The 13,284-nt window shown below is 40.8% G+C and overlaps 1 protein-coding gene across 2 annotated transcripts in view; it reads left to right on the forward strand.

Moving 5' to 3' along the window:
* The window catches only part of Akap6 (A-kinase anchoring protein 6), a 391,635-nt gene that overhangs the window by 339,776 nt on the left and 38,575 nt on the right, over positions 1-13,284 (forward strand). For both annotated transcript variants that reach the window (XM_032907724.1, XM_032907725.1), the window contains exon 12: positions 8,514-8,729. In XM_032907724.1, the coding sequence (XP_032763615.1) occupies positions 8,514-8,729 (216 nt within the window). The remainder of the gene's footprint in view (positions 1-8,513; positions 8,730-13,284) is intronic.

Raw genomic sequence — 13,284 nt, forward strand, 5'->3', positions numbered from 1 at the left:
CATGTCATTTTTCAATTGCTATTTTTTGCACTCCGCTGCATGCTTATAGAATATTTAGCTTCAGTATAGATTGAGTCCCGGAGTTTGCAACTGAGCTTGGCGCTCCATATTGGCTAACATTGTTTTAGAAATTTGGAATCAGTTAAAGCACCCAGGCGACATTTATTTTATTATTTTATTTTATTTAAAATATGTAAATCATCAGTCCCATGTCATTTGCAATGCTTTAAATTTTGCCTACTTTGAATAATTACTTTGAATAATTATTTATACTTCTAGGATGTAAATTCTCATTTGCAGACATTTGGCCAGGATGGAGCTGTCATGATTCAAAGAACTATCGACCTTTTATAAATGTTGATAATCATTTAGCTAAAGGACATTTTCTATCTTTGTTTAGTCTCTTCTTTATCCTTTGTGTAATGTACATCTTTCTCAGAAAAGGAAGTACTTCCATTATGAAATGGAATATGAAGTTCAAGAAGGATTTGTCTACATGGTTCACTGGTGAATCTCAGACACCCAAAACAATGTCCATTACAATAAATGTTTCATATATGTATTTGTTTAATTAATAATGTGTATTTTTCCATCTATGCTATCAAAACAATCCTAGATTCAAATATGGTATATTTCACATATTTTTATAAGTTTTAAGACTTCCAAATGAGAAAAAGATTGGACTTCTAAAAGGTTGAGGTTGTTGGCTCTCGTAACAATAGCTTTACGCTTGTAGCCACTCTGCCTAGGGAAATGTAGTGATCTTACAAGCTATTCAAGCTTTCTGCTTAAATGTCAGTGTTTTTCCTGAATCAGTTTTCAGTTCCACTTAGTTGAGTGAAAGTGCTTATTGTCAAGTCCAGGGATCTGAGTCTGAGCCCCTTAACAGATGTATTGGAAGGAAAAACTGACTCGTGAAAGTTGTTCTTAGACCTCCACACATATAAAATAGGGGAGAGAGAGAGAGAGAGAGAGAGAAGAGAGAGAGAGAGAGAGAGAGAGAGAAATTAAAAATGCACACAAAAATTAGTCAGTACTGTATGGGATTAGGGAAAAGAACCCATAAAATACTGTAAAGAAAAGTACTTGAACAATTGACAAAAACCCCTAATGATTATTATTTTATGTTCAAATGTATATTGATAAACAGTTGAAGAGAATATAGCATTGTTTTTATTTTGTTTTTATGCAGATATGTATGGATAGCAGGATTACCTTTGGTGCAGTATGGAATTACCATACGTATGTCAAGCCTTCCATTTTCTCTGATGCGCCAGAGTTGAATGTGACAATTCCGTAAGACACATGAGAATGGCACCACTGCAACAATCATGTCCAACTAACAGTGTCCTCTTTCCATATTTGTCCAAACTCTTCTTTCAGATCCAGGCTTCTCTGTATGCTTTTTGCTTGATATGTTACAGCATTTCTAAAGTCACACTGCATTATTTTTATCCTAGAGAAAGTGTCTGATCTGTCAAATGACGTCTGTAGGTCTGTGTCAGTAAGCCCATCCCAGAAGACCTTTTAACCCTTACCTTAGAGATACAAACTGCACCAACTTTGCACTTAGGAGTATATTGGTCTTTCACTGACCCAGGGTTGTACAAACCGAAGCTTTAAACTTTCTACTTAATCATAAAAACAAGTCTTTTAATGTTTTTATTTGTTATTGTTAGTGGATGTCTGTTTATGGTGTGCATGTGTTGGGGGTGGGGTAGGCTTATGCCAAGGCCTGGATGTGAATGTCAGAGGAAGGCTTTGGGAGTGGGTTCTCTGTTTTCACCAAGGGTTCCAGAATTTAATATAAATCATCAGGCTTTTGCCAGAGATGGCTGCTAAGCCATCACACCAGCCACCAAATAAGTCTTTCATGGCATAAAAGGATTCTTGATTGAGACATTATCTCAAGACTTGCAACATCAGAACATTAAATTATATTTTGTTTTTATATCTGAACTTATTACAAGATGTCTTCTCCTTGGAGAAGCTTTATTGATGATCCAATCTAAAGTATCACCTATTTTCTTCTACAGTTCTTGTCACGTGATAATTTTGTGTTTGTATCTATTTCTAGCCTCTTCCGTCCACACACAGAAAATTAGAATGTAAATTAGAATTAAACAGAAAATTAGAATGCAAACGTGGGCACCTTGCACACTGCTGTATGTATCACTGAGAAAAGTGCTTGGCACACAGAGGTGCTCCAGAAGTTCACCGATGGGTGGGTGGCTTGAAAACTTAGTAATTATCATCATCATCATACCATTCATTAACTCCTAGATTTTAAAAACTGTGATTCTCAACTTTTCCTCTCTAATGCTAAACCTCTCCTTCACCTTCCAACATTCAGAAGCTTCATCCTAGTCCTGTGAATCCTAGTCGGTCTCTTCCAGCCAATGGTGATCTTTCTTGTTCCCCAGGCCAAATGCCAGCATTGAGTGATGAGACAGTACACAGGAGTCACGGCCTCACCGCCCTTACAATGTCTTGACGCATTAGGCATTATCAGAAACCTTTGCCTTGTACTTATATCCCTTCCTTTGAAGAACCAGCCACATCATAAGCTATTATAAGCTCCCAGGAGGAAGTGCATCTTGTTACACACCTGGCATCCTCCAATGTTAATCCTCTAATGGACAGTACAGTGCTTGGCACATAACTGACACCCATCAAGCGCTTGCTGCTGTAATAGAGTCACTCACACAGCCTTTGCCAAACTTGGCTCCCTGATAATGATCTAGAATCAAGCAGCCAAAAGCCCCTTCTGCAGCCGAGATCACTGCTGTAGGTTTAAATCGGAATTTAGCACTTACAGTTCTAAAAATAACCTTCTCACGAGGCGTCTCTAATTTGTAAAGTTTAATATGTTTTGTGTATAATAGTATTTTCAAATTCTAGGCTGCAGCCGGTTGTAGGGCTTTGTTAAACTGACACTCGCTGAACCTCTCCCCAGAATCCCAGGTTCATAAGCACGTGGATGACAGCAAAGAATCCGCAGGCTAGTTTCATTTTATTTTTTTCCCTTGAGATGCTAGCTTTGTTTGATTTCCATCCACGAGGTGCAGCCTAACCCTGGAGTCCCAGCTACACTGCAATTTATTATTTATTGAGGCTGACCCTAAACCTACTCTCCCTTGCCTCACCCTCCTGACTATTAGGGATTGTGTGCAGGGAAGAACTTGCGCTTCTAAGTTCCTGCATGAGGCAAATGCTCCTGGATCTGGGGATCACACTCTGAAAACTTCTGTTCCAGAAAACACTACATAGAGCAAATAGGAGGAAAATTACCACCCCGTGAAGTCAAAATGGTAACATGTATGGGACCCAAAACCTAAAAAAATAACACAGGCAGAAGTAAAGGAAATTGTCAAAAGGGGATCTTCTCTCCTGGGAGCCATTTAACCTGCCTGTGTATGGCTGTCGTTTTACCATTCTGTTACTTCATTCACACTGGGCTGAAGGCAGCCACATGTCATATATGCAGATCATTCCCTCACTCCTGAGCGTGTCACATACAAAACAGACCACATTTTGTTACACTGTTGGTCAGTAGAGAAGGCAAAGTAATGTCTGCCTTTATAAACAGCGCTGACTGCTTCATAGCTCTTTGCTCTAACCAATGATCTAGCATCCCAGTACGTACCTCATGTTGGCCTAACTAGTAGCATTAACACACTGAACAAAAATTTACGTGAGCAACACCGGAGATGACATTCTTTAGGTTCCCCCAGTGGCATTTGCTTCTCTGTGTTCACTACACTTAGTCTGGGTACCTTTTAGACTCTCTTTTTCTTCTCCTTTCTCTCATTTCCTTAGTGAGCCTACATTTTAATATAAGAGTTCCTTGTCACAGTACTTGATCTTCCAGTGTATGCTTGTTTTCATCCATTTGCATTTCGTGGGATAGAGAATACTTGTCTGACATCAAGAAGGGGTACACAAGTAAATAAATGTTTCTTTTTATGTGATATGTTTTCATTTAAGCAAATGTTTAACACAGTGAGAATGGAGCGTTGGGAGCCCCTTCCCTCCAAGGCTGCTAAGAGTCTAGAGCCAATGAAGAAGAATGTCGGTGTAGGCCTGGTGGAGAATGGTAATAGAGTGCTGCTTACCGTCTGCGAGGCTCTGGGTTCAATTCCCAGCACCGCAGAAGGAAAAGGTTTTGTTTTTGTTGTTGTTGTTTTAATAAACTATTATTTGGCTCACTGATATTAGTGATTTTGACATGAAAAGTTGGTTAACTCAGAAGATATAAAAAAGCAAGCATTTCCTCCAAAAATCTTGTGTACCGCCATTGGTGAGTTGAAAATCAGATCGGCAGTTGGTGAATAAGAGGAAAGCTGCCATTCGCTTAGTTATAACTTCCTTATAATGTGGCCCAAAACAAACTCCTTCATCTGGCCCTCTTAAGGAAAAGGGGGTTACTTCTCAGCCTTAAATCACAAAAGTCTGATTGTTATTCTTCTTATTCTTCTTATTATTAATTATTATTTTGGCTTTTCATGTTTACTGCAAATATACCTTTTTAGAAACAATACAAAACTTGGTGGAAATTTTGCAAAAATAAAGAAGAGAGATAGGAATTTGAGAGCAGCTTACCAGTCTGTAACCGGACAGTCCTGCTGAGAGGCGACAGTAAGGTACCGATGAGGATGGGTTGGTGCAAGAGTAAAACGTTTGGAATCTCTTTGTCAGACATATTGGAAATCACTTTTCAAAGCTGCTTTCCTGGCCTCTTCTTACTCTAATCTTCACGAAGGCGGTGAGGCTGTGTGACCTCATTAGAACGTGCTTCAGAGTTGGGGAAATTGCAGCACTGACAAGTCCTCCTCATGGTCCTGTGGCCTCTCACCTTCCTGAGCTATGAATCACTTTATCCCCCCTAACACAGTAAGCACTCCTTACCATCTGAGGCTGCTCGCTTGCGTTCCACTCTAACAGGTCTCGGGGCCCTCTTCCCCATCACTGCCATCACTCCTCTCGGACCGCCTGGTTCCTGCCATTTCCTTAAAGGTGCATGAACTCCCAGTAGCAACCTGCTTGCACACACTTCACTTTGTGTCTGTCTTTCTGTCCGTCTGCCCCCCACCATGTGCGTGTGTGTCTCTCACTCTATCTCTGTCAGTCTGTCTGTGTCTGTCTTTGTGTCTCTGTATCTCTGTCTCTGTCTCTCTCTCTCTCTCTCTCTCTCTCTCACACACACACACACACACACACACACACACACACAGAATCATACTTACTTATGTACTTTATCTCTACTAGACTCTCAAGTCCTTGACAGAAGGAGTAGTGACTTGGCCACTGTGCCCTCCTCCATTTTGAGGCTCAGAAAGTGGAATATACATTACAGGTTTGAGGAGGTCTTAGAAGAATGCTTGTCTTGTTTTGTGCCTTAATTACTTAGCTATACTTTCTGTTTTCAAAGTATATTTCTTTAAAAGCCAAGGCAAAAGATAATAATAATCATTTGTCCCCATTAGTTATATTTAACATTTCTCAGTACATATGGAGAATGTGTATCTCAAGTTAGAAAAAAATGTAGAGTAAGGATTCTAAAGAATGTTGCCAACAAACTACTGATTTTATTTAGTATGTGTGAATTATAAATAAATACATTTTGATGGTTGTCAGGGTAACACATTTATGTAGGGGAATGTTATCAACTGTGTCTAGGTATAAAGGAATAATGAAAAAAATGTTAGGTATAAAAAGTCTCTATTTTCCTTCTCTTTTTGAACAGTTCACACAGAAAAAAATTCTAATCTACAATGTACATTAAACCCTTTAGATATTTAAAGTGAAAACTACAGAATTCTGAAAGTGAAAAAAATCAGATTGTAAATGTTAACACTACCTGATTTTGTAGTTTAAAATTTTAGAACATTACTTGTATGTCGGCTGTGGCGTGTGTGTGTGTGTGTGTGTGTGTGTGTGTTGAGAGTGCACATCAACATGAAAGTCAGAAGAGGACATCAGGCTCTCTGCCCTAATTCCTTGAGGCAAGTTCTCTCTCTGGGAACCCAAATGCTGCTTCAGCTAGGCTGGCTGACAAGTGAGCTGCCTGTCAGAAACTCCCTGTCTCTACATTCCAGTGTTTGCGTGCGTGCGTGCGTGCGTGCGTGCGTGCGTGCGTGCAAAGGTAGTTACAGGTCCATGTAGCCATGCCTTACTTATAACTGGATGGTAGGGATTTGAACTCAGGATTTGGATCTTGCAAAGCAAAGCGTCTGGCTCCTCTCCTCGCCCTTGCTTTTGTAGTTTTGAGGGAAATGTGTTTATTATAATTTGCTTGCATTAAGATGTAGATGTGGCTTCACTAGATTTGTAGATATTCAATATGTTCTCGACATGGTCAGAACATCATGGTCAGTAGTCTTCATGACAATTTATTACATCCTCAAATACCATATTGAGGTCTTTGGGAGGTGCACGAAACCTATCTGAGCTGCTTTGCACACGAGACTTGAGCTAACACCATGCACACGTTTAATGCCATTCATTGTGAGTTTTTCCTTCAACTAAAACTTATGAGACCTTTTTTTGGCTTATAGATCTACAGTTTATTATATTTATTGTTACTTTATTTATATTATATTTATTTATATTCTAAGGTTTGCAGAATCCAATTTCATAAAAACATCTCCTTTTTTTTAAATCCCTTTTTTAAAAAACATCCATGGATCAAACCCCCAAGTCATTAATATTCACATCTGTAGGACTCATTTGAACCAATTTCAATTGGCTATAATCATGCTATTTTCTTTTATTATTCAATATTGAGCAAAAAAAAAAATAATGGTATCGGGTAGACTTCATCGTGTAGATGAGTTAACAGCTGTCCGTAAGACAGAAAGTTGAAGTGAGTGTGCGCACATGTGTGTGTGCTTCATGGTGGGGTGGGTCTGGGGCTGAGGGAGTAGTTGGAGGGGGGAGGGAGTAGTTGGGAGAGCTGCCGGAGGAGAGGGAAACAGTATTATTGCTTTCCTAGGCTCCGAGTTTATCTTTGCTTGTGGAGGGGTTTCCTCTCCTCAGCACCGAACTGGTGAATAGCACTGGTAAAGGAATTTGTCAGACCCGAGGTGGTATCAGGAGTTATATAGGAAAATAGTAACGCGCCCTAGGAAAATAAATAAGGAGTAGTTCAGGAAACCCAACTGAAGCAGCTGCACTGGTAAGATGTGAATAATAAAATTCCTAGTCATATTTTGCCATAAACAGGGGTTTGGGAATTTGTCATTCACCTTATTTAAAATTCAGAAATATTAAAGGTACAGGTTCTCTCATTACAGAAATAATAGAATTCCAGCTATTACTGAGTTAGGGTCATTTAAATGGATATAGCATGCATTATAACCGTAAGTGGAACATCTGTATCAAATGTCCACCTGCTGATCGACTACTCCTGCTCGCACACAATTCAGTGAACAGCACTTAATCATTTTAAGACTTCTTCTAATGAAGCCTTATCTAGATTAACATTTTAAGCACAAATACTTTCAGGCATTAAAACCCTCACACTAAATGAAATTGCATTGTCTTGTTTACCCTTGTTGATTAATAAGCAATCTGTTAACTGTTAGAACAGTCCAATCGTGGCAGTAGAGGGAGATTAGTAATTCAGCGAGTTTGGGTATAATCATCATTTCTCCTGAAGGCTTTGAATTAGAATATCACTTACACACTATCCGTAGGCAAGGAAAGGATATAATATTTTTAGACATGTGTACCCACTATTTTGCTTCAATTGTTCAGCTTACGGTCAGTGCAGCAATACAAATGCTTCTGGGGGGCAGAATGCTATTTTGATGCATGCATATCCTTTTTAAATAGTGTGAGTGTCTATTAAAAGAAACAGCAAACAGCTAACTGTGCAGTCATAATCCAGTATCTTGATTTCTGTTTTAAGAACACTATTGCTTTGTTAATCAAGCATTGGGAGAGAAATATTGCCCGCTGGTTTTTTTTTTGTTTTGTTTTGTTTTGTTTTGTTTTGTTTTCTAGATAATAGAGTTTACGTATGAAGATTCTTTGCAGTATTATTTATTTTTGCCAATGAAATACTGAACTTTTTCCCTCCAAAGAATCTTAGATGTAGAAGAATGACTACATTTGGGGGGGCTGATTTTCTACTTCTTGTTGTGTTTCCTTTGACCTTGGAACAACACCCTTCAGTTTGTTTGACTGGAATTCATAGAACCTAAATGATTTTTTTTTTTAAACCATGTGAGAAACTGTTAAGACCACGGCATCAAGGCAAGATCTCTAGTCTGGAAAGATAAATCAGGGGGAAGGGGACGAGGACTCAGAAGTCCCTAAAATCTCCAGCATTCATCAGATATGCACTGTAAGCCACCAATCTCAAGAAAACTGTAGGTCCTTCCTTGTTTTCCTAGTGTTAGGAGCTGAGCATATTTCTGCAGTGTAAAATTAAGGTGGAAATAATCACCTCACGGTATCAGAAAGTCAGTCCTATGACCTCCACAAACCAGTCTCTTTCTGCATTGCAGTCGCTCTGTCGTGAGATCAAGCAGCGGCGTCGAGGAGTGGCCTCCATTCTGAGGTTGTGCCAGCACCTTCTGGATGACCGGGACACGTGCAACCTGAACGCGGATCACCAGCCCATGCAGCTGATCATTGTAAACCTCGAGAGGCGGTGGGAGGCCATCGTCATGCAAGCTGTCCAGTGGCAAACACGGTTACAAAAGAAGATGGGGAAGGAATCCGTGAGTGTCTTCTCCCAGCAGAATCAGCTCTCTTGGGGTTCAGGCAATACATCCATCATATGCGCTTCCTCGCAAACTCGAGGGGTGGCTGTGCACTAACCCAAAGCTCCGTTCGCTGTAGCACAGTTGTTCACTTCACTGCCATGCATTTTCACGTATCTCATTGTCTTTGAAAAGAGTCGGGGCTGGGGATTTAGCTCAGCGGTAGAGCGCTTACCTAGGAAGCACAAGGCCCTGGGTTCGGTCCCCAGCTCCGAAAAAAAAAACCAAAAAAAAAAAAAAAAAAAAAAGAAAAGAGTCAAAAGAGCAAATCTTACCACTAAGACAAGAAATTCTTTTATTTATTCCTTCATCAAACATATTCATGAAGCACGCGATTCTCCAAGGGTATTTTGGTAGGAGGTATCTTAATGCCCTGAGTGTACGGAGCCGTGTGTATATTTTGTGAGCAGTTCCATTGCTGAATATCTATTGTTTATCTTTCCCTTTAATGAGGAGACGACACCATCTGCACACCTGTCCCCACCGGTCCTGCTTCGAGTGTCTGCTGATAGATTACTGAGAGCTGTCAAGTTTCTTCCTAGAGTTTAACGCAGCCTTCATAGTAGGGGGTGGCGATTCCCATTAACAATTTGCCAGACTTGAGAGTGCAGGCTTAAGCAGTTACTGAGAGAAAGCAACATGTAAAAGTAGGAGTTGTTCTATTATAATATAGAATACACGTTTTCTCTGAAAGCCTGCACATTCTTAGGAAAAATAGTCATTAAAAAGGATATTTTTCTGAAATGACCTTGACATCGTGTTTATTAGTTGTAGGGCCAATTTTCACATTTGACTTACATAAATGAAATACATATATAGTGGGGTGATGTGTGTGTGTGTGTGTGTGTGTGTGTGTGTGTGTATTTCATCTTGACATGGAAAGTCAGACTGAAAAGGAGGGAAAGCAATATAAAAATCTTGTCATTGAAAATAGTTTCACATCCAAATTCCGTTCTTAACAAAGCCATAGGATTTATTTTCTGTATGCTTTATGTTGAGGACTTGGGGTGGGAAGACAGCAAATCATTTGACCTACCCATCCTCCCCTTCTGCCTTTGCGGCTATGCTGAGTCTAGGAGATAATTTGTCTCGATGGTTCTGTTCAATTGATCTTAGCTGAAGTTGAATTTCTTAAGTCTTCCAAGTTATTATCAGTAACCAGAGTCAACATGACGCGATGCATTTTCTTGAAGTGATGTTCTCATTGTGAGACTGTTTAACTAACATCTCTCTTCCCTGCCCACCTGCCTCCTCCCTCCCTCTCCCTCCCTCCCTCCCTCCCTCCCTCCCCCTCCCTCCCCCTTCCTCTTCTGATAATGTTTGTAAAGGCGAAAGAGGTTGTTATCCTTTCCTCTACTTTGCAATGATGATAATATGACTTAATTAAGCACCAGTGGCATTTTAGAATATTCAACTGGTTGAGCAAAGACAAATAAGTGTCTTTCAGGATTTATTTGAATCATTATTAGGAACACTGGATTGGGCTATACTCACTATATGTAGGAAATAGGTATTTGCTTGTGTGTGGGGTATGAAAGGGTAGCCACAAGTGCCTTTGAGTGTGATATAGGAGGGTTTGTGCATAGGCATGTGTATATGCCAATGAGCATGCTCCCCTGGGGAGGCCAGAGAAGGACATGTCCTATTCTGTCACTCTTATGCCCTTGATACAGGATCTCACAGAGTCTGTAGCTAAGCTGACTACCAGCAAGGCCTAAGGACCCCTTCTCCTTCCACTCCTCACAGCACTGGAGTTAGAGGCACACCTCATTTTCCGTGTGTGCTGGGGATCTGAACTCGGGTCCTGTCGCTTACACAAAAAGCATCTTACCTGCCAAGGCATCTCCCCATGCTCTGGATAGTTTTACCTACATCCATGGGAAAGGCAGGCTGCTTCTCGGAAGCTTAGCTGCCAGAGAGGCGAGGAAGAGCCTCTCCCAGTTGGGTGATTCGGAATGATGAAGGTAGTAAATGAGAATCTTTACAGTAAAATAGGCTGAACGTCACTCCCAGGAAGGGAGTGGAAAGGTGGTGGGTGGCCCAGGCTGACAATGCAATCACCCTGGAGATGAGTCTCTGGGCAGCCTTTTGTTTTCCAAGACAGGGTTTCTGAATGTAGTCCTGGCTGTTCTGGAACTTAATCTGTAGACCAGGCTGGCTTTTAACCCAGAGATCTGCCTGCCTCTACCCCCCAAGTTCTGGGATTAAAGGAGTGCCCCAGCACCACTGGGCCTCTGAACGTATTCATAGGAAGCCATCTTGATTAGGTTAACTGAGGTGGGAAGACCTATCCTCTGTGGGTGGAACCATTCTCTAGGCTGGAATAAAGTGAGCTGAGCACTAGCATTGCTCTGTGCTTCTTGGCGTTGGGCACAATGGGATCATCCACCTCGTGCTCCTACTGCCATGACTCCCCTGCTTTCCAAGCTGTACTCTCTAACCATGGTTTTTTCCTGGTTACAGGCAGACATGATCAGGTTGATAAGAACCAGTGCTGGGACAGTATCTAGAGGAGGAGTGAGGGGTGTGTTCAAGGAGAGTGACTGCCAGCTTTTTGTCAGGAGGATGACAGTGACATCAATGGATGTCAGGAGACGGAAAAGGTGGAGATGGAGGTGAAGCAGCAATGTAAGAAAATAACCTAGACTTTCCTAACAGAGCAAGTGACATCCAGAAAGGAAAAGAAACATAAGTTCTAAATATCCGTGGGGAAAGCAGTCATTGCCAGCGTACTTATACTTCTAGAAATGTTAAGGGGAAGCCATCAGCCAAGCAAAACTTACATCCAATAGAAACCTGGATGCGCACAGGGGAATAAAGAACATGGAAATGATAACTGTGAGTAAATGAGAAGCGCTTTCCCTATTATTTCAATCTCTTTAAGTGTTAATAGACTGTTTAAATCAAGATAATAGCAGCGCATGCTACGATTTATAGCACGGAGGATAAAATGTACAACAACAGTATCACAAAGGCCAGGAAGCAGAACTGCCAGGGCGCTTTGTACCATTTTTATTTTATGTGAGGAACTGGAGCATCCTTTAAAGGGAGCCCGAGATAAGATCAAATGGGAATGTGGCTGCTACACCTTAAAAACACAGCAAAACGGAAAGCTAGAGCAAGACACAAAAAAGAAAGGAAGCAGGATCATTTTTTTAAATCCCCATTTAAAGAAGAAAAAGAAAATAAGAAACAGATGTAATAAGGTTTTTTTAAAGGCAAGATGAAGATTTAAAGTGGCTACATCAATAATCCTAGTGAATGAAACAGACTGAAAACTACTTAAAAGAAAGCAATTGTCAAATTGGGTAAACCCAACTACACATTGCCTACCCAGTGATGTGGCGTGAGTATACTAATATTAAGTGAAGTGGATTTCAGAGCAGCGAAATCACAGTGGATAAAGAAGGGCAATGTCTTCACCATGGGAGTTCCAGTTTACCACAAGCACCAGACGTTTCTAGGTGTCTAATGTCTAGGACAGCTTACAAATATACCACACAGAAAACCTACATTACTGGGAAGAGGCAAAGAAGGCAGAACATCAAATAGGGTTTCCAACAGTTTGTCTTAATATCGGATAGAGCAGAAAACCAGTATGAATGTGAGAAGACATGAATGATAGCTGGAGACAGCATGACCCAACTGAACACTCCAGGTCTTAGGAAAATGGCAAGATGGCATAGACAAAGGCTGATCCTGTTCCTCACTGGCAGGAAGGTTAATGGCTGCACCTATGAGATAGGATATAGAAGTCCTTGAAGTGTTTGAAAATGGATTACTGTTGAGCCCACAACCTCTGTTCTGGGTATGTGCCATCCCCTCATTAAGGAGTCAGTATACCCATGATCTTCACAACATCATCCACCATAGTCAAGGTGTGGAAACTGAGATGATTGCTGGTGAAGGAAAATTATGATGTTTATATTCATCCCTTTACAAATGAATGCATACCAAGCATGTTTTTCTGTGATTGAGTAACCTCACTCAGAATATTTTCTAGTTCATTCCATTTGCCTATGAATTTCATGAAGTCATTGTTTTTGATAGCTGAGTAGTACTCCATTGTGTAGATGAACCACATTTTCTGTATCCATTCCTCTGTTGAAGGGCATCTGGGTTCTTTCCAGTTTCTGGCTATTATAAATAAGGCTGCGATGAACATAGTGGAGCACGTGTCTTTTTTATATGTTGGGTCATCTTTTGGGCATATGCCCAAGAGAGGTATAGCTGGGTCCTCAGGCAGTTCAATGTCCAATTTTCTGAGGAACATCCAGACTGATTTTCAGAATGGTTGTACCAGTCTGCAATCCCACCAACAATGGAGGAGTGGTCCTCTTTCTCCACATCCTCGCCAGCATCTGCTGTCACCTGAGTTTTTGATCTTAGCCATTCTGAGTAGTGTGAGGTGGAATCTCAGGGTTGTTTTGATTTGCATTTCCCTGATGACTAAGGATGTTGAACATTTCTTTAGCTGCTTTTTGGCCATTCGATAATCACTTGGTATGCACTC

This window comes from Rattus rattus, chromosome 7 (genome assembly GCF_011064425.1).
Source record: "Rattus rattus isolate New Zealand chromosome 7, Rrattus_CSIRO_v1, whole genome shotgun sequence".
NCBI classification, from domain to species: domain Eukaryota; kingdom Metazoa; phylum Chordata; class Mammalia; order Rodentia; family Muridae; genus Rattus; species Rattus rattus.